This window comes from Rutilus rutilus, assembly GCF_951802725.1.
Source record: "Rutilus rutilus genome assembly, chromosome: 15".
Taxonomy (NCBI): domain Eukaryota; kingdom Metazoa; phylum Chordata; class Actinopteri; order Cypriniformes; family Leuciscidae; genus Rutilus; species Rutilus rutilus.
Genome location: NC_140220.1, coordinates 6995514 through 7017309, shown reverse-complemented (window position 1 = coordinate 7017309; position 21796 = coordinate 6995514). Strand labels below are relative to the sequence as shown.

General features: G+C 37.2%; 2 protein-coding genes across 3 annotated transcripts; one reads left to right on the top strand and one right to left on the bottom strand.

Moving 5' to 3' along the window:
• The first annotated feature begins 212 nt into the window (after positions 1 to 212).
• Positions 213 to 21021, top strand: parp1 (poly (ADP-ribose) polymerase 1). 2 transcript variants are annotated; one of them, XM_084431869.1, is made up of 24 exons: positions 213 to 309; positions 528 to 664; positions 1290 to 1452; positions 1588 to 1703; positions 1798 to 2012; positions 8444 to 8525; positions 8808 to 8924; positions 9083 to 9259; positions 10841 to 11009; positions 12192 to 12332; positions 12842 to 13084; positions 13622 to 13687; positions 13779 to 13911; positions 14277 to 14472; positions 15031 to 15159; positions 15250 to 15333; positions 15884 to 16006; positions 16094 to 16222; positions 16321 to 16419; positions 17379 to 17531; positions 17744 to 17871; positions 19140 to 19201; positions 19294 to 19408; positions 20159 to 21021. In XM_084431869.1, exons 2-24 carry the CDS (start codon positions 542 to 544, stop codon positions 20238 to 20240), a joined length of 3045 nt encoding a protein of 1014 aa, XP_084287995.1. In that variant the 5' UTR covers positions 213 to 309; positions 528 to 541; the 3' UTR covers positions 20241 to 21021. The 2 variants fall into 2 exon arrangements, with proteins under 2 accessions (XP_084287995.1, XP_084287994.1); XM_084431868.1 differs by lacking the exon at positions 213 to 309 and having other exon boundaries at positions 402 to 664.
• On the bottom strand, positions 4344 to 5477 carry adorb1a (adenosine receptor B1a; the record flags this gene model as incomplete). The annotated part of the gene is made up of 1 exon (XM_084433303.1): positions 4344 to 5477. The coding sequence occupies one exon, from the start codon at positions 5475 to 5477 to the stop codon at positions 4344 to 4346; it is 1134 nt and encodes a 377-aa protein (XP_084289429.1).
• Positions 21022 to 21796: the final 775 nt, after the last annotated feature.

Sequence of the window (21796 nt, the reverse complement as noted above, 5' to 3'; positions counted from 1 at the left end):
GAGCTTTACAATAACACATAGTGCTAATTATACTGTCACTTCATATTTGATAATATTATATGATCTGTGTCAACTGCATTTAATAGTTGACACTTTTAATAAAACATTTGCATTTTATTTGGTTTGTAAAAGGTGTTTTAACCGTTCTGACCAGCAGGCGTCACCAGCGTTTCTCCTATCACTCCATCTAGGAATGAGCAGGTTATCAAGTTAGAAGGAATGAAAGGTATCATTAACAAGATAACGCCACTGATTCTAACCACTGTGGAAGTACACGTCTAGTAATGTTTAAAACATGTCACTAAAAAGGTAAAAATACACAGTCATTGTTGGAAAAGTAGCTCGAGTTCGATTAATTCTGCCTGCGCGTATTCTCTACTCTAGAGGAATGTAGAATCGATTAGTTTGGACTGGTATTCTGCGCGGGTGCTTCTGCACGCGGACTGAGTGCTATTTCTCATCGCATTGTAACGTTAGTTGTTGCTCTCTCTAACAAGAATTAAACCGCAAACGTCCACTTTTCACAGTTATATCTGCAGAAATGGCTGATTCACAGGACGACAAGCTCTACAAAGCCGAATATGCGAAAAGTGGACGCGCCTCTTGCAAGAAATGCAAAGAAAACATTGCTAAGGACTCGCTGAGAATGGCCATTATGGTGCAGGTAATAAATGATGTGGTACTTTGACCCAATGCTGCTATTAAGCATCAGTAATTTGGTGTAAATGCATTTGTATTTTGCAGGTATGCTTTTGAACGCATAGTGTAGTCAATTGAATTGCATTACACGTATGTATGTAAGTTTCGCAGGCCCAAGAGGAGTTTAAATGGTTATGAAATGATATATATATATATCAACAGTTATTTCATATAGACATCAGTTTGCAATTGCTTTTGGACAACATTAACAAGAAACAAATGGAAATGTGGAAACAATAAAAACAAAGCTATGTTCTTGTAATGAATTGATGATGATACAATGAATCCCAAAAGAAACAATGTGTTTGCAATGACTGAATTTCACATCTCTTATAGTTGGATTTATGGCTTAATAACACAATGCTTACTTCTGTAAATAGACTTCTGTAACAATTGACAAGCAATAGAGCTGTACAATACTCCATATATGTTTAGACATTATCTGTTTTACTGCAAAACCTCAACCAAAAATGACCAAGCTGCTGACTGCTGTAATGTTATGTTTTTGTATGTGCTTTCAGTTTCATTTTGCAAGGAACTAATGTTTTAGTGGATGTTTCTTAATCATCCCGCACTTGTCTGTCTCACAGTCTCCCATGTTTGATGGCAAAGTGCCTCACTGGCACCATTTTTCCTGCTTTTGGCTCCGGGCTGCAGTACAGTCACCCTCCGACATATCTGGATTTACTGACCTGCGCTGGGATGACCAGGAGAAAGTGAAGAAAGCCATTGAGAGCGGAGGTGCTACTGGAGGTGATTTGTTCAAATAATAGTCTTTTTGACCTAAGCACTGATTTTGTTTGGTTTGATTTGCCATATGGGCTGCAAAGCAGTTAGGCTTAAGTCACTAAGTCTTAAATTAATTCATTAATCCTCATTGCTTTGCAGGGAAAGGAGAGCAGAAGGGGGCAGCTAAAGGGGAAAAGACACTGAATGACTTTGCAGTGGAGTACGCCAAATCCAACAGAAGCACCTGTAAGGGATGTGATCAAAAGATTGAAAAGGTACATAATGCATTATCTTTTGTTTAACAAATTATGCTTTTTGAACACAAGACATTAGTTATAAGTTAATCTGTTCTTCCTTGCTGATGTTCAGGACCACATCCGTGTGTCAAAGAAGACAGTGGACCCAGAGAAACCTCAGCTTGGTCTGATAGATCGCTGGTACCACACTAGCTGCTTTGTGAGCCGGCGTGAGGAACTGTTGTTTAAACCAGAGTACAGCGCCGCCCAGCTCAAAGGTTTCGGAGCTCTTCGAGATGAAGACAAGGAGGAGCTGAAGAAAAGACTTCCCGCAGTGAAGAATGAAGGGTGAGCCGTCATGTTGCCTCAAACTGTATAAGCACAGTTTTAGGATGCTTTTTTCTAAAGGTTTTAGTTTTACAAGAAATGCAGCATGCCTGTTTATGTAAACTGATAGATTTTGTGTGGATCCGTCATACTTTTCATAACAGGAGCAAAGTATCGTTGTCTGTGGTCTTTAGTAGGGCTGCACGATTAATCGGAATTAAAACCAAAATCACAATGTGGATTAGTGATATTATCAAATCACAATTTCTGCGATTTAATTAAATGCATATATTAGGGTTGGGCCAATAGATGCCTGACAGACATCACGATGTTGAGCTGGAATCGTGTCTGTTTATGCCGCAGTCCACAGAGTCCTGTCAGTCGGATTTACAGCACGTTAATTCATCAGTTTCTCCCGAAATACATGAAAGTAAGTGGCCAGTGAACTGGGAGAAGAATAGAGTAAACGTTATAGTTACTTACACTATGTGTATCTGATTTGACTAAAACACGTTGGCAAATTATATTTGAATGGATTGTTATTGCTGCTTCCATAGACACCAGTGTGTATTTTACAAACTATAAATGTATTGTTTTGCTAGTACTTACATGTGTATTTAAATGTCTGAAATCTAAAATAAACATCAGGCTATGTGGGTGAAAACACTGAATAGATGTGATATATGACAAGCGCTGAGCGTGTCAAATTTTTTGGCGGGAAACTTTTATATTGGCGGGATATTTTTCTTCCCGCCAATATAAAAGTTTGATCTTTAATATTTAAAAATGAAAAAAAAAATTATGCAGGAATAAATGTAAGTATTCTATTTGTAAAGTTGTACTGTAAAATGAAATTGACACTTTTTATTTTACAGTGAAATATTACAATAGTTGTATTTCTTGTTTTGTTTAATTATTTTTATTTAGTAAATATTTATAATCATATTAAAATAATAATAATAATAACTATAGTTATAGTAATATAAAATAACAAAATGTTTGTCCAAATTGTACAGCCATACAGACAAGCACAACAAACCTGGAGCTTTTTAAATGTAATTTTAAATCGCAATCACAATTTTTATTAGAAAAAAATTTGTTTGCTGCAATAGTTCATGTTACAGGTGTTCAGTCGCACACCAATAACATCTCTTGCCTACCGTGGCACTGACCCCCACTGTCGTTTTCATTTTTATAGTAATACAAATAATTTAGTTCAGTTAGAGGACACTACAAACTGATGTTTATGAACAGGGTTCCCATGGGTCTTTGAAATCCTTGAAAGTCTGTGAATCTGGAAAAAAAATTCAAGGCCCTGGAAAGTTTTTGAAAATAAACATACATAGATACAGGTCCTTGAAAGTGCTTGAATTTATTTTCTGGAAAGAAATCCATATTATTCCCTCCGGCCCACTAATGTGTTATTTCGCCGACACTTGCATGGCCTATGCATACTAGCTTGTTTGATTTACCTTAGTTACGCGCATTTACGCGTTATGTTAAGTGTTTCCCGCGTGAGGTACTTTGTGTTGTACGTTGCTATGACGTTCATGTGCGCAAAACTGTAACAATGTATCTTACAAGGTAACACGGCGTAACCTTGCTCTCACTTGAAATGTGTCCCCAAGTCCTTTAATTTGAGGGTATTGGACCTGGAAAGTCCTTGAAAGGTCCTTGAATTTGAAGTTAACCAAAGTGTGGGAACCCTGAATGAGGCAATCTGTAAACTTTGCCTGATGAAGGAGGTAACACTTCTAAATTACACACACCTTCAAGTGCACCACAAGAATGAGGCTGCTGTGCTTATTTGTTTTGTTAATGAAGCCATCTTATTCGTTTTATTAATAAAAATCTATGGTTTAAGTTTGTCATTTTGCTATTTTTGTTGTGTTTTTCATTAAGAATAATAATAAACCCACCATTCAAGCAATTTCCGTCCCCAAATTGACGCTAATTCGAATGCCGTCATTCATAAGCAAATTAAAAGCGAGGTGGAAATGAGGGGAAAACTCCAACGGCAACCCGGTGATACCAGTATTGCTGGAGTTGTCACATGTCGATTAATCGGTGGGGAAATTTCATCACCGTCACATCCCTAATTTCCTCCACTCCCCCCAACCCCCAAATCGTGCAGCCCTAGTCTGAAGTCGTGAGTAAAAAATAGTATTTTCTCTCTCAAATCAAAGATTGTTTCTTAGAGTGACTCGTAGAAAATATAGGTCTGGATTTACACATCAAATCACCTTGGAATTTAGTTTTTACTCCCATTGTTTTGATTCTTTTCAGTCTTTACTTTAGGACTAGATTAAGTTTTAGCGTTCAGGTTCTTTGGGTGTTGTTGCGTCCCCATCATCATGCCTGATGCTCATCACCATCACTGATGCCCCTGCCGCATAGAAAGATAGCCTTGAAGGCTTTTCTGAAGGTTTTCATCTTGTAGGCGTAGAGGAAAGGGTTAACAGCCGAGTTTGCGTGGGAGAGAATAATGGCCGATAGTAGCAGCGGTAGGGGAACGGGACATGAAGGGCACAGCAGCAGGAAGCAGTTTATGATGTGTAGCGGAATCCAGCAGACCGTGAAAAGGAAGAGGACCAGAAAGAGCGAAGTGGCCATTTTCATCTCTTTCTTCATCTTCGCCGTTCCCTCTGTGTTGGTCGCGCCGCCCCGCTCTGCTGCAATCCTCCTCATCTGACGTTTGACCGTGACGAAGATCTGCGCGTAGATGAGGAACATCACGACCAGTGGGGACAGGACGCAGGCGAAGAAGTTGAAGTAGACCATGTAGGTCATATCCACCACAAACACGAAGAAACAGTAGCCCGAATCAGGCGGAGGCTTGTACCAGCCCATCAACGGCACCAGACCGATCAGGAAGGCCAGCGCCCAGGTCACACACAAGACCAGCACTGCGTTGCGAGGTGTCATGAGCCGGTGGTACTGGAAGGGCATGAAAATGGCCACGTAACGCTCCACAGCGACCGCCAGCAAGCTGAAGATGGAACTCTGGGTTAACATGATGAGCACAGATAACATTAGCAAACACAGATATAGATTGTGCCGTGGGATTCCCAGGTCCGTCATAATGGCGCAAGGGATCGCCAGGGCACCCACGCATATATCCGCCACTGCTAGCGACACCAGGAAGTAATTCGTAACCGTTTGAAGGTTTCGGTTCAGTCCCACTGCAACACAAACCAGCAGGTTTCCCACGGTGGAGAGGAGGGCTATGATGAGCTCGGCTATCATGTAAGGCAGGTTTATTGATGCTAGGATGTTGGGTGCAGCTGTTGTAGTTGTAGAAGTAGCAGTAGCAGTAGTAGTAGAGGTAGTTTGGGTAAGTTTACCTTGCGTAAGTGTGGACATGGTGGACAGGCCGTAGGTGAACTGCACAAATGTGTTATTTTCATAAGAGGTGACGTTCATAAAAGTCTTGTTGAGGTAGAGCAGAGTCGGCGAGAAAGTGAAGTTGGCGATAGACTCATTCATTTTGACCTGTAGACAGAAAACCAAGCCAGGAAGAAAAACGATGATTGAAAATCAGTTATTAAGCTTTGTATTAAAATGATGGTCTGTCTGATTGCCTTTGAATGAGGAATTGACCTTCTGAATAAACCATCAGTCGGTAAAGAAATCAAGTACTCCTTCTCATATGTTAGTGGAGGGAGTAACACTTTTCACTTTCTGAATGTTATATCCAGTGTTATGTCTGAAAGTTTTTGATTAAGTCAAAGTAAAGCAACGAGTCAGTGAGGTGTAGATGGTCAACACATATGCTCTAACCATTGTTCTTTGATTATTTAACACTTGTTTTTTCCATTTCTTATTTATACACAAGAATTGTATTCAGGGCTTGACATTAACACTCGCCAACCTGCCAAATGCGTGTGGATTTCAGCAGTGGCGTGTAACGCAGTCACTCCTACTAGCCAATTTGCTGGGTCGAATTTTATATAATACACATTTTTAATTGTAGTCTTTTAAATATGAATATTGTTAGTGTTACAGGGCTTGAATTTCAGCATGGGATTGTGAGTATTCAGCATCATTTTACTCATACCCGCAGATTTTGCGCTCACTCCTACAGTGTGTGCACATAAAGACGAGTATATTGGCTATATAAAACAGTATAATGGGTCCGTGGGTCAGGTTTTAAAGTGACAGAAGTCTAATATACCGGCTGCCAAATTATGAGATGATATAAAAAATATTTATATAGCAGTTTTTCCCTATGGTATCGATGTCAAAGTTGTGCCCGGTGAAAATGCTAAGTGGATAGTAACTTTGAAAACCACTAGCCACAGTGGCTGGTGAGCAAAAAGGTTAATGTCAAGCCCTACTTGTATTAATATAATAACAAATATATGTTAAAATGTAATTTATTCCTGTGATACAAAGCTGAATTTTCAGCATCATTACTCCAGTCTGATTTGATGCTTAAGAACAATTTCTTATTGTTATCAATGTTGAAAAAAGTTGTGCTGCTTATTATTTTTATGAAAACTGTTACATTTTTACAGGATTATTTGAATAGAAAGTTTAAAAGACCAATTGATTTGAAACCGCAATCTTTTGTAACATTATAAATGTCTTAACTTCACTTTTGCTGAATAAAAGTACAAGTATAAATTTCAAATAAACAATATATTATTATTGTTTATTATTATATAAACATTAAATGTTAAAGTAAAACAAAAAAAAATACTTAAAGTTTAACAAAATATTGAATTTCAAAACATCTAATTAAAAGTAAATATTATTGATGTACATACCAAGTCTCTGTCGTGTATGCTTCGTATTCTGCTTTGAGATGTCACTCGTCGTTTGTTGTTTGCCTATGTTCTGCCAATGCATTTGACTTCATCTGCTTAGAAATGTTCTATCCATTAGCAAAAGATGCCACATCTATGTTCATTTATTTTCTCTCGCTGTGTTGTCTTTCACCTATCACTGTGTATATGGGCTTTTATAAGCCTTTCATTCTAATGGGAAAAATGCTCCTGTTTGTGTTTTTCCCCACTATCGGTCATCATTATCGCCACCCAAATGGGCATTAATTACTTTATGGAGGGAAAGTAGGCTCAGTGGTGATGTTGAGATCAGCTTGTTTTTCATGAGGTGAATTATTAATGATCGGCATTATGATGGGCGCTGGACGGAGGAACCTGTCCAGACATGACTGTGACTCAGAGGACTGATAATCTTCTAATGAGGTCCACTGATAGATGAGCCGCTACACGAGCTCAGAGGAGTCCAAATCTCTCTGTAGGATTAACTCAAATCCACAAGGTGGAAAAGTTCACCATTCAGATCAGGTGATCAGATCATGGATCATGGATCAGGGTTTGTTTTTTCAAGTTTACAGTGAGAACATGCTATTTACATCAATATGAAGGAGCAATGTAGCAGTGTTATTTAAGTTATTTGTTATGTGCTTTTGACATTTTAAAGGGTTAGTTCACCCAAAAATGAAAATTCTGTCAGTAATTACTCACCCTCATGTTGTTCCAATGTTCCATGTATTCGTTCCATGTAAGACCTTAGTTCATCTTCGGAACACAAATTAAGATATTTTTTATTAAATCTGAGAGCTGGCTCACTCCTCCATAGACTTCTAGGTGACCAAAACTTGCTGGCCCAGAAAATGTATTAAAGAGATCGTTAATATAGTCCAAGTGACTACAGTGGCTCAATCTTAAGTATATCAAGCGACAAGAATACTTTTTGTGCGCAAAAACAAACAAAAATAACGACTTTATTCCACTATTCATTTCCTTCTCTCTGGGCCTCGAGTTAGTTCACATAGTGTTTTTGCGCAGCGCGTCTGTGTTGTTCGTCACACGCATCACACACATGACCAGCGTCGGCCAATAGTGAGCCTACGTGGTGACGTGTAACACAGACGCGCTGGGCAAAAACACTACGTGAACTAACTCGAGGCCCAGAGAGAAGGAAATGAATAGTGGAATAAAGTTGTTATTTTTGTTTGTTTTTGCGCACAAAAAGTATTCTCGTCGCTTGATATACTTAAGATTGAGCCACTGGAGTCACTTGGACTATATTAACGATCTCTTTAATAACTTTTATTTTTGTTTTATTTTTTTCAGCTTAGACTTTTTTTTTCTTTTTTTTTTTTTGGGTTTAAGTTTTTCATCTTATTTATATGTTATTTTATTTCAGCTTTAAAATAACATATGCATTTTGCAATAGTTTTCATAATTTAAGAATAGCATCATTATGCAGAACTCTTCAACTGGTGAAAAGTTGATCATTGAGAATCAAGAAACTCAGAGTTTTGAATTGAAATAAGTCGGTTGTTTGCAGCGTATTTAAGTAATGTCTCATTTCAAAATGACCACTAGAATTTACAATGTCTTTTCATGAAGTGTTTTAGGCTCGTGCATCTGGTCGTCTTTGTTGTTCGTTTTTACAAATGTCTTTTTTTTTTTTCTCAGGAAGAGAAAGACAGATGAAGTTGATGGAGGAGTCTCTAAGAAACAGAAGAAAGAAGATGAAAAACTGGAGCTGAAACTGAAGGTATGAGGTGTTCTGAGATCATCTATAACATGTTATGGATTATTGTGGAGAATTTTTACAAACCCCTATTTGTTCTAGTTTCATTTTATTATTTGCATTTAGGATTCTTTTTCCCTGCTGTCACTACAGAGCCGTGACACATGATTGTGGCATCTGTAAAAAAAAAAAGAGTATTGTAGCTTTGGCTCCCAACATTTAACTTATTGCTCTTTGTTTTTTCTGTAAATATTAGAAAATATATCAGCCTAAAAATGCTTTTGTCCTGTTCTTGATGTATTCTAGGAGCAAAGCCAGCTGATCTGGGGAATTAAAGACAAGCTAAAGAAGTTCTGCTCCATCAATGACATGAAGGAACTGCTTATTGCTAACAATCAGGAAATTCCCTCTGGGGAGTCAAATGTAAGTGTGCAATACAGAAAACCTGTATTGACATGCTGATTTGACCTGATGCTCGCTGTCTGACTGGCAATTTCAATAGCAGCATCAAAAGTCAGATACACTATACCTTTATGACTTTGTGTATCATTTCTTTAATAAAAATTGAATTTGATCGACAGGTTGTGGACCGGCTATCAGATTGCATGGCGTTTGGGACCCTGAAGCCTTGTGAGACTTGCAAAGGGCAACTTGTGTTTAAGAGTGATGCATACTACTGTACTGGAGACATCTCTGCATGGACCAAGTGTGTGGTCAAGACTCAGACACCTGATCGCAAAGACTGGGTCACTCCTAAGGTCAGTAGATCTGTGCTCTTTGAATTTCAGCACGTAGTTCTCCTAATCCTAACCAGAGCATGTGAGCGGAGTGGAGCGGTGAGAATCTCCGCTCATCGCTCACTGAACTGTTCACCCCTCCGCTCCCCCGCTCAAAGCTACATCAGGCCGCTCCGCTCATTTTCGCTCAGCGCTCAACCCAGTTTGCTTCGCGCTCCACTCAAATCACCCCCCGCTCGCTCCAAAAAAGGAAAAAAAATCTACATGTATATCACTTGTAGCGGTCCCCAACCTTTTTTGCGCCACGGACCGGTTTAAAATCAGACAATATCAGACACGGACCGGCCTTCAAGGTGTGTGGCGGATAAATACAACAAAAATGATTAAAATGATACGACTGGCATAAAAACTGGGGTATTTTTTTAAATAGCCTATAATAATAAACGTGAATCCAATGTGTAGGCCTACTCGCAACTTTATTAACAGCGTCCTCTAACATCGCGCAGGCAAATGAGAAAGTCTGAAAACAAACAAAATGCCCCCAAAAGAAAAAAATCTCTATGTTTTCAGTGCTGATGCGTTCACGTAACATGTAAGGGCACCTAAAAGCTGTCACAACGAACCGGCAAAATGATTATGAATATGTAAAATATAGCAGAAGACATTTTAATTTTTTTTATGTCTGTCGGCTGGAAAGATGCTGACTCGTGATCTTCGCAGTAGTGAACGCGCCTGAGAGAAATGCACATTTCATACGGGAGAGCAGTCTGTTTTCTTTCGTTTTGAATTGTTCTGTTTAAAAGTAGACATTTCAAGCTTTATATATATGTCTCAGGTGTGTGAGGCAAGTAGGCTATACGCTGAGTTTCGGTTCATTCATGAGACAAACTCCAGGTTCACGCCGGCGCCTTCGTATCGTGGTTATCTATTTTCTAATATATTTACTTCTTATTAAATCCAGACAATGGTTGATGAAACCTTGATTAAAATTAAGATACAATTAATACAAAACGAAATTAATTTTAAAGACAGGCTTTGTGCTTTCTGTTTGAGGTCTGAGTGAAAGTTTTAAAGCAGTCTTAGTGCCGCTTTCAGAGCGCTCACGTCCGTAACGGAGAACTGTCCCGTCCATAACATTTTTTTTTTTTTTTTGTATAAATTTCTAAATAAATGTGACTTATAAAGTGCGAGGCTAGGCCTATGTTTTTTCTTCTTCATGGCGCATTTTTTGACTGATGCGCCTTATAGGCTACTCCGGAGCGACTTATATTGATAGGCTACACCTGTATGAATTCTCATTTTACTTTTTGAACTCCATTATTGAGCCGAGTTTTGCCTGAAAATAGTCTACTGTTGATGAGTCTACTGTGCAAGACAAATGGATTCAGGGTCAGGCTTGACTGAGCATGCTTCAGACTCGTGGTGTGAGCGGAGCGGAGCGAAATTGGAGCGGGAAATGCGACGCTCCGTCCTTTTGAAATTGCCGCTCTGCGCTCTGTCCAAGATCCGCCCGCTCGCGCTCCCCGCTCGCTCCCGCTCCACTCCGCTCACATGCTCTGATCCTAACATGTCCTGACTCCTGACAATGTTATACTTCCTCAGGAGTTCAGTGATATTCCGTTCCTGAAGAAGTTTAAGTTCAAACGGCAGGACCGTTTGTTTCCCAAAGATGCTCCTCCTGCGACTCCCACCCCCTCGTCTGCTACTGTGACCTCAGCCGTCCCGAGCATGTCCGCTTCCTCCAGTAACAACCTCTCAGAGGTGCCTGCAGGTCAGTGACTCTTGAGAGAAACTTTGAGAAATACTGATGCTTATTTAGGAGATCAGTATGAGTCTTTCAACAGCGGATGTCCACACAAATAATTATAGCTTATCAGATGTAAGCAAAATTATTTTTGTAATTTCTTATAGGCTATTGTAGTATGTTTTGAATTAGCTTTGACTTTTATATTTTCATTTATTTTCTTTCGCTGTGTTGTCTTTCACCTATCACTGTGTATATGGGCTTTTATGAGCCTTTCATTCTAATGGGAAAAATGCTCCTATTTAAGGTTGTCCCACTATCATTATCATTTATCGCCACCCAAATGGGCATTAATTACTTTATGGAGGGAAAGTAGGCTCAGTGGTGATGTTGAGATCAGCTTGATTGTCATGAGGTGAATTATTAATGATTAGCATTATGATGGGAGCCGGACAGAGGAACCTGTGTTTTATATTTTAAATACATACAAAATTATATTTGTTTCTATTTTTTTTTTATATATATATTCTAATTTAGCTTTATTTTTAATTCAGTTTTAGTCATTTTAGTACCAGAGTTATTATAGTTAACTAAAACTAAACCATAACCTTTGTTACTTTGTTCATTTCAGCTAGTTGCCAAGGCAAAATGTTTCATTTAGTTTAAATTGAAGTACTAAAATAACTGAAACTAAAATGAAAATGAATAAAAACAGTTTAGACATATTTCAAAAAAACAAACTTGGAACCAAAAAAAAAATCTTCAGAAACCAAAAATCTTCAAATAAAAATTCAAAATATTAATTAAACTAGTATATCGATGATACTAAAATAACACATTTTAGTACATTAACTTAAACAACAATTAGAAATGCTGCCTTGGCAACTAACTGTTTTCATTTGTCAATAATACTGACAAATATTGCTGAAATTAAATGAACGCTACATTTATTATGTTGTGTACTTAAAGTGCAACAATGAAAGTTTTATTCATATCTTGATGCATTTAAAATATGTGGATGGAAGCCTGGTTGATCTCAAAATGGCCAAATATTGGACAATCTGCTTCAGTTGTAAGCATTCACATGTATTATTTAATATTTTCTCAGGGACTGATAATTTGGCAAGCAGGTTGTTAAGTATTACTCTCTGCTCTTTCAATTTTTCTGGGTATAAACTAAGAATGTTTTTGTCTGAATGTATTCTCTAGATAAGCCTCTGACAGGACTGAAGCTGCTCGCCGTGGGAAAACTAAGCAAGAACAAAGATGAGCTGAAAAATACAGTGGAAGGACTGGGAGGAAAAATCACAAGCACCGCCAACAAAGCTGCTCTCTGCCTCAGCAGCAAGAGTGAGTGATGCTCTGTAGCTCTTTTACAAACTCTACTGAGCTTCCTTGCTAAATAGACAGATTAGACAGACTAAATTAAGTAATGCCCAATACACTCTTAAAAATAAAGATTCTTTAATAGTGGCATTGATGGTTCCATGAAGAACGTTTTAACATCCATGGAACCTTTGCACTGGACAAAAGATTCTTTATATTATTAAAATGTTCTTTACACTTTTAAGAATGGTTCACTAAAAGGTTCTTTGGAGACCCAAAAATGGTTCTTCTATGGCATCGCTGAGAAAACCCCCTTTTGGAACCTTTACTTTTACGAGTCTATAATACAAAATGAGGTGTGCGTGTTAACTAGGTGTCCTATATAGGCCAGTATGTTCTCACAGGAATCGGCGGTCTGCTTCTACTTCCCGATTAAAAAATTTGTCCCTTCTGATTTTTCGCCAGCTTATTTATTTTTTGCCAAGTCACTTCGAAAATCCTTAACAACCTGCTCTGTTCTTCTTGTGTCTCAGAGGAGATCGAAAAAATGAGTAAGAAGATGGAGGAGGTGAGGGACGCAGGTGTGCGTGTGGTGGCTGAGGACTTCCTCACTGACATCAAGGAGTCCGGCAAGGCCCTCCAGGAGCTCATCTCCCTGCACAGCATCTCCCCTTGGGGTGCTGAAGTTAAAGTCGAGGCCCAGGCTCCAAGCGCGGCCTCCAAATCCACTGGAGCTCATTCCTCAAAGAGTACCGGCAGAGTCAAAGAGGAAAAAGGTTAGAGAGATTTTTCTGTAAATCGTCTCATGAAGCAAGATTTTGCATGAGATTTTCATATTTATTTTTATTGATTATTTGATTGTATTCGCAAAACATTTACCTTCAATTGTATAAAATATTTGAGATTGAAACAAAATATGGAAATTATTTTGGGTGGGATTTGACTGGGTAAAACATGTTAAGCTTTGATATTAATATTATTTTAATAAAATATACAGTATATTAAATAAATATATTAAATATAATTATTTAAGTAATATATTATAATCATTCTATATTATATGAAAATATTTAATAAAGTATATTATTATTATTTATAATGATTATAATATTATCAATTTTCTATTATAAAACCAGGGACGTTCATTAAGAAATTTATTGTAGTTTTGTTCTAGGGTTGTTAAGCATTTTTTATTTTTGAATTCCATTTATATACATGCATAAATGCACTGTCAGAAAGATTTCAGAAACACGCCTCCATGATATTTAACTATAATTCTTTTTGCTGAATAATCATTTTTATTACTCCTCCAGGTGAAAGCAAATCAAAGAAAATGAAACTGACAGTGAAAGGAGGGGCAGCCGTAGATCCTGCCTCGGGTGAGACTTAGTCCTTTTTCCCATAACTCATTCAAAGTCAATATACTATGTTTTGATTGTGCAATACCTTATTCATGATTTAATTGCTCAGCTCTGGAAGACTGTGCTCACGTTCTGGATCAGAATGGGAAGATTTACAGCGCCACACTGGGTCTCGTGGACATTGTTAGAGGGACAAATTCATACTACAAACTACAGCTGCTGGAGGATGACGTCCAGAAACGGTGAGCCTTACCCATTTTTGTGATTTACTATGGATTACTGTTATAAAAATATAATTTCATCTCAAACACAGTACTATTTATACAGGCAATTAAAAAAATAGTAATTTTATAGTAATTTCATACTGTATATATGAGTTTCTTAGACTTAAAAGTAAGTTATCCAACACCTACTTCAAAACCTTAAAATATTTGTATATTTATGCATGTTTCCCTTAAGTACAATTTATAGTACAATAAATGTAGATTCATCAATGCAAGCATTTTGTAATGTGCACTTGTTATAAGGGAAATGCCTTTTAGTTATTTTATATCAGCAACTGCACCAATTTCCACTTTTCTTGAGCATGCTTGTGTTGCTTTTTCAGATACTGGGTGTTCAGGTCATGGGGTCGAGTCGGCACCACCATTGGTGGAAACAAACTGGACAAGTTTTACGATAAGAACTCTGCTATGGATAATTTTTGCAGCGTGTATGAGGAAAAGACAGGGAATTCCTGGGCCTCAAGCAACTTCACAAAACACCCCAATAAGTTTTACCCCCTTGAGATTGACTACGGACAGGTAGGAACTGGGACAAAATGTAGCCAGAGAACAACTGGGCATGAGTTTGATTTCAAAAGCATTGCCAGAATTGTGCATACATCTTTGTGAATATTATTGCTTTAGTGTTTGTCAACATGAATTAAAGGTCAGAAAGAATTAACTAGATTTGTGTTGAATGAACTAGATCTTCTCCCTGCTTTCAGTGAAGAAACCTACAAATGTAATCATGATGTAGTGTTACAGCCCTAAAAGTGTGTGAGACATATGGGAAAGAGGCCAAATATATTTTACAAAAGTATTTTGGGGACAAATCTAACTCCAAGATCAAAACAATCTGCATAACATCATGAAGCCTCAAAATGTAAATGTAACTTCTTTTTTATCTATTTTACTTTTTATTTACTCTTTTATGTGTATTTTGGCAGTTTTGACACATTTCAAAACTTTGGTTCCCATACTGAAAACTTTTTTTTAGAGAATAGGTATTTCTTCCAGGTCAAAACCGACCCAAATGCATTATTGGGGTAAACAAGTTGATTATAATCTACCTTTTTTCACATATATTTATTTACTTAGGATGAGGAGGCTGTAAAGTTGTTGACTGCAAGCGCAGGCGCCAAATCCCAGTTGGCCAAACCCATCCAAGACCTCATCCGAACGATCTTTGATGTAGAGAGCATGAAGAAAGCCATGGTTGAGTTTGAGGTGTGTTCACTTCCTTTTTTTATTATAGCAAAATTAAGAAACGTCTGTGGTCATGGATGTGATTGTAACTGGGTGTAATTTCTCCTACAGATTGACTTGCAGAAGATGCCTTTGGGAAAACTAAGCAAGCGACAGATCCAAAGTGCCTATTCCCTTCTGAGTGAGGTCCAACAGGTTGGTCTTAGTGTTTCTGAAACTATATTTTGGTAGTCCAAGCCCAGTTCATAAATAATTCTTATTATTTATAAAACTTATAAACTTATCTAAAACTTATTCATAAATAAGTGAATAAGTTTCACAGACAAGGCTTAAGATAGTCTCAGACTAAAATGCATGCTTGAGCTGTGGAATTGGCATTCGGTGCCGCTTCATAAAGGTAGAGCGCACGCACTTGAATGCTGATGCAACAGCTGTTTTCTTTTTTTTTCTTTTTTTTGCTGATCTATGATCTAATTTGCTGTCCTAGTTTCGGTTTCCCTTTTTGAATGATGAAAATATTCAAATACCTGCCGATATAGACAGATATTTCCTTACACGCAGGTGCAGAACGCACATAGTTCTTTTGGTGTGTTCAAGCACAGCTGACAAGAGGTGACAACACAGTCAGCTTTTATCGCCTCTAGTTTTTTGACGTCGGCTTGGTTTGTCCCGGGCTCAAGCCCTGTCTGTGAAACCAGTCCATCAAATATGCACTCCTTTTATTTTAACTCATTTATTTCTGTAGGCTGTGGCAGATAGCTCTTCAGAAGCACTGATCTTAGACCTGTCCAATCGCTTCTACACACTGATACCTCACGACTTCGGCATGAAGAAACCACCGCTGTTGAGTAACGTGGATTACATACAGGTATGGCTTGGGCAACTATCAAAAATGTTGTCTCGGCAGCATTCTTGTTGTGATGTCTGTCTTAAACCTGTTGCATATTCTTTATAGCAAAAGGTGCAGATGCTGGACAACCTGTTGGACATCGAGGTGGCCTACAGCCTGCTACGGGGAGGAGTGGAGGACAATAAGAAAGATCCCATTGACATTAACTATGAGAAACTCAAAACCAAAATTGAGGTAAAAATGTCTTTCATTGCAAGACCAGTGAATTTTCCTTTGCGGCTAGCATTGATATAAACATGCTGTAGTGTTTGATACTGATTTTGTGTTTCTAGGTGGTCGACAAGTCAACAAATGAGGCTGAGCTTATCCTACAATATGTGAAGAACACACACGCTGCTACTCACAACACCTACACACTGGATGTTGAGGAGGTGAGATTAACACAAAAAAAAGTCTACTATACGGTACCATTTAATGTGCAAATTTCTGAGGCCAATATGATAAAAAAAATAGCTGAAAACCCTGTTTTACACAATCTACTACATGCCTTCTGTCATCTGATTAATAGTTTATATTTTTTAAGTGTAGTAAAGCACCTTTAGTATAATTGTAAAAAAAAAAGAAAAAAGTCCCCCTTCAGGTTGTGGTACTCTTCTTTTTTCTGTGTAGTCTTTAATGATTTAAGAATAATCTTTATATTGTTAGTAATATTTCAATATGAACACTTACTAGACTGAAGCATCTTAGGTTTATGTGATTATCCATTCATCATTTTTTAGAAAAATCTATCTAAAATGTGAGTATCAAATATGATACATCAGGCTTTTGAAGAACTTATTTTTTGTACAATTCTAAAGCAATTCTTTTTGTACAACTCTTATTCAATGCATTATACAGTATGTTTTGCCTCTCACAATAAAAAATACTGAGCTTTGATCATAAAACTAAGCATTTAAATTTTAACTTACTTAGACATTATTAGGTGTCCACTGATATAGATATGCATTTTATGCTAGAAGTCTGCTATACTGTTGTAAAGATCTCACTGATTTACATTACGAGCTATCAGAATTTCATCGTCTTTATTTTATAATAAAAAGTCTTTTTTTTCCTTGAGTGTGAGCTCTATATTCTCTTATATCATACTATATGAGCCATAAAAGCCTGATGTATCAAATATAATTAAACACACATGCACATGCATACTACTTTGTTTAAAGGTTCAAACAACTTTTTTTTCTTTTTTATAGTAGATTTTTTTTTTTTCTGACTTTTTTCATATGCCAAACTTTACAGGTTTAACTAGTGCATTAATTATTGTTTCATAAATGCACTGGGTACACCATAGCTGCAAAATAACACATAATAACACATGTTTTTATACCATTAGATCTTTAAGATCGACAGGGAGGGTGAGTACCAGCGTTTCCGCCCCTTCAAAGAATTACCCAACCGACAGCTGTTGTGGCACGGCTCCCGCGCCACCAACTACGCGGGTATCCTGTCTCAGGGTCTACGTATCGCTCCGCCTGAGGCTCCAGTGGTAAGTTTCTGCTCCTCTAGTGCCATTAGCTGCCTCTCTCTGAAAAATGAGTACGCAAAAATCTTCTTGTTGATTAATGACTCAATTAGAACAGTTTCTTTCTTAGTTTATGCTTAATTTAGTATATTTGTTGTGCTTTGATATAAAATTCACATTTGCAATATTGCTGTACTCTAATGATATTGATACTGATTATGTGATCTTTAATACAGACAGGTTACATGTTTGGCAAAGGCGTTTACTTTGCTGACATGGTGTCGAAGAGTGCAAACTACTGCCACACGTCCCAGGCTGATCCTGTTGGCCTCCTTCTGTTAGGAGAGGTTGCCCTTGGAAACATGTGAGAGATGCTCTAGTTTGTCCTAGTTTGTTTTTAAGTCTCCTTTTGTAATTATGGTATCAAGAGGGGCTTTCGCATCGGATAGTTCTAGGAACTTGCCACCAGGGTGGTTCCCCGAGAACTAATGGTTCCCTTAGGAACATTTTCCTGGTTGCAATTGCACCGCCAGTTGGAACTCTGAAGTGTCGTAAGCCGTGCTTGATGTTGTGACTTTTATTTTGACAGTGCTAAGAACACCAGAGCACACAGTGCTTACATTCTCCGTATTCATTAGTTTACGATCTGTCTAATACAATATTAGATAGAACTGTTATACATAGAAGATAGACATTATATGAAAAGGTATTCGCGTATGCCGTGTGGTTGATGTCCAGTGTTGCTAGCTGAGCAGAAATACATAATCATATTTTGCTTGGACCCCTCAAAGTTGAGTTGGATTTTCTCCTTAGCGTAAAGGTTAAGACGCCCATCTATCACTGTTTTCCATGTTCGTAGAGTTAGTTCCTCCTGGAGTAAATGTATAGGTTATAATCTATGTTTACACAACTTTTTTTTAAATGGCGGGTGCTGGTGTTTTGCGTTCATTCGGCCAATCAGCGCACAATAACGTCACTGGTAGTTTCTGTAGTGTTGGTTTAGACCCTACTCTGAAGTAGGAAAGGGAGTTCCTAGAACTAAAATTGTTCCTTGTGCAAACACGCTAAAATCTGGGTACTTCCGCCAATAGGTTCCTCCGGTGCGAAAGCCCCTAAAGTCACTAAAGTTGAACAAGTTAATACAGTACTGTTCAGAAGTTGTTGTTTTTTCATTGTTTTTAAACATGTCTCTTATGTTCACAAATGCTGCATTTTATTTGATCAAAAATACAGTAAAAACAGTAATGTTGTGAAATTGTATTACAACTTTTACAATACAACTGTTTTCTATTTGAATATATTAAAATTTTAATTTGATTTCTTATTATCTGTGCTGAAAACAGCTGTGTCGATGTTTTGTCTGAACCATGATACATTTTGTTTCAGGATTCTTTGATGAATATAAAGTTCAAAATAACATTGTTTATTTGTAATATAACCCTTTTGTCACATTATAAATGTCTTAACTGTCAATTTAATGCATTCTTGCTCAAAGGTATTAGTTTCCTTCTTTCAGTAGTGTTTGTCACCACTTTTAGGAAGGCAAGTGATATTTGAAAAATGAAGCCCTTCTATGATTTGTTGCTGAGTGCTCTATAAAGATCTGATTTTGTGTTTTATTCTACTCTAAAGGCATGAACTGAAGAAAGCCTCGCACGTTACAAAGTTACCAAAGGGTAAACACAGTGTAAAAGGTACGGTGGTTCTTCATTTAGAAAGAAATCTTATTTTGTAGTTCTGTTTTGTGTTTCTGACAAATGTTTTACCATGTTTTTGCTGTCTAAAGGTTTGGGAAGAACTGCTCCGGACCCAAGAGCTACTGTATCTCTGAATGGAGTGGAAGTTCCGCTGGGCAAAGGCGTCAACACAAACATTGATGACACAAGTCTGCTCTACAACGAGTATCCTTCAGTTTTCTGTATTATTTGCCTCCTTGCTGTCTTTCATCTGTTGTTTTACATAAATATGCATCTTATATATATATTTAACGGAGTGTCTATTTTACACCAAGTGCAAATAGCCCATCTTTTGTCTGCAGATACCATTTACACTAACTCCGCCCAGTCGCCCACCATTGTCTGATTGAACCAGACAAAATTATAAAATAAATCCTGCTCATAACAGCATAAGGCGGATGGCGCCAGCTTTTGATGGGACCGACCCGAGTTAGAATCTGCCATTTTTAAAACTCATTCTTATCCCTTTTCCCATCACATATCAGCTCGGAGAGAAGTTTTTAAAAAATAAGAAAATAAATGAGAAGTGGAAATCAAAGGGCCTATTTAATTGCAGGAATAAAGTTTTTAAGGGGTAGAGTTAGGATTAGGTGTAGCGGAGGTAATGTCAAGTACAAGTAATGTCCCAAAAAAGCAGCATCCATTTATAGTTATAATAAATACAATCATGTACACTGAATATGTTGTTGTTATTGCACACAGTTTTATAATATACTACTACATAACACTGAGGTGCAAACAGTATCTGCCACAATTAGTATAAATAGCATCTAACAACTATTTACACTTAGTGTAAAGAAAAGACTTATATTTTAATTTAATGTAAATAGCATATATCGCTTTTAGCCACTGCCTATATTTATATAACTACACATTCATCTTTCACTGTTTCCCTTGACTCAAACTTTCCTTCAGGTACATTGTGTATGATATTGCTCAGGTTAATCTGAAATACCTGCTGAAGGTTCGCTTCAACTATCAATCCTCTCTCTGGTGAGACAGCGGGTCAGATCTGCCCATGTGGACAGGCTTTTGGACTCCACTGAAGCCCACTGCTACAGCTTTAGCACCAAGACCAAGCAGCATACGAGTTGACAAACGGTTAAATCAGTTCTCTAGCGCTTCAGTAACACATTCCCAGTTGCTCTAGTCTGTTAGTTTGGAGTAAGTTAAGTGGCTATATCTAAATCTTCATTTGCAATCACAGATTGTATCACAGCATTGTTGCAAATGTTGCAGGCTTTGGTATGTATTCACAGAAATGATTGGACTTATCTGTGGAGATCTTTCTTGTAAGCTACCAACAATAATAGGTAGACAGTCTTCCATTTTTCATAGACTTTTTCTTTCTTTTAATACTTTTGCTAAACCTGGAATCAGGTTAACTGTAACACATGTAGTGTACATGTTTTTGGTTGTCTTCTCAATATAAAAATGGAGAAAATGTACAGTTTTAGAAAAAAAAATTTGTTGTAAGCTAGGATATAGCCTGCCATGAGTGAGTAACCTTTTACTAGAATTGCCATGTTTGGACAAATATTTTGTATGTTAAATGTGTACTGTCTTGGTTTTGCTTTTCAGTTTTCTGTCCCATGCGAAAATGTACTTTGGCCAACTAAAATTGCAATGTAAAGCTAAGAGCAATGGCTGCTGCTGTACTCACACACCTGTAATATTTTTAGTTTTTTGGGGGTAAACGACACAATTTTTGTGAAAAAGAAGCCTGTTTGCGTCCTGACAAACGTCTTTGCTTCATAAATAAAACAGGTTTTGGCTTATTTTGTTTGAAGCTCATTTATTTCTGTCAAACGCTTCCATAATAATACAAAGAAAATAAATAAATAAAGTCATGTTTTGCAGGGGTTAATATAATATATTTTTAACTAAAATGTATTGGAATAACCAATTTCTGTACATTATAATTACAATTGCTCTGTATTTGCATTCACGGCATTTGTTCTGACTAAATCTATGAAAAGTTATTTTGGGTTTACTACAAAACTATGGCATTTTGGTATCTATCTGATTTGCATTGAATCTATTACTGTAATCTTTTTTTTATTATTATTACAGCTTTGGTCCTGTCTGAAGTCCCTCAGTTAAACTATGGTTACACTAAGAACTATGGTCAAATTTTATAACTTTAGACCCAGACAGCAAAAAAAACACCATGGCACTATGTTTCTCTAAAGTTACTTAAAGTTTAGAACTGATTCAACCTCATGCATTCATGGTTTTACCTGCGATTACTAAGATCTTGCAACAAATATCGCAAATAAAACTAAACTTTCTACTTGAAGGCACAATATTTAAAGGCCCCTTATATAAGCTATACAATTTCTCTGCTATGTTCTGCTGTCATTTTGAAGAAGCTGCTTGTTTTCAAACTACTTTTAACAGGAACTGAGTGTAAATCTGTTCAAATAAATCTTTTGATTCTATGAGTTTCAAGAACTAAATAAGATTCTTTAAGTCAGTTATTGTAAAGTAATTAAAGTTCATAAAAGTTTTTTTTTTTAATATAAAATGTAACAAATCATTTATGTCATCTTG

What these genes read in the sequence shown, in the direction of transcription:
- parp1 (XM_084431869.1), top strand. Translation starts at nt 542, where the DNA reads ATGGCTGATTCACAGGACGACAAGCTCTACAAAGCCGAATATGCGAAA. An exon ending in GTGATCAAAAGATTGAAAAG is followed by an intron (nt 1,704 to 1,797) that starts GTACATAATGCA and finishes GCTGATGTTCAG; the next exon opens with GACCACATCCGTGTGTCAAA. An exon ending in TCTCTGCCTCAGCAGCAAGA is followed by an intron (nt 12,333 to 12,841) that starts GTGAGTGATGCT and finishes CTTGTGTCTCAG; the next exon opens with AGGAGATCGAAAAAATGAGT.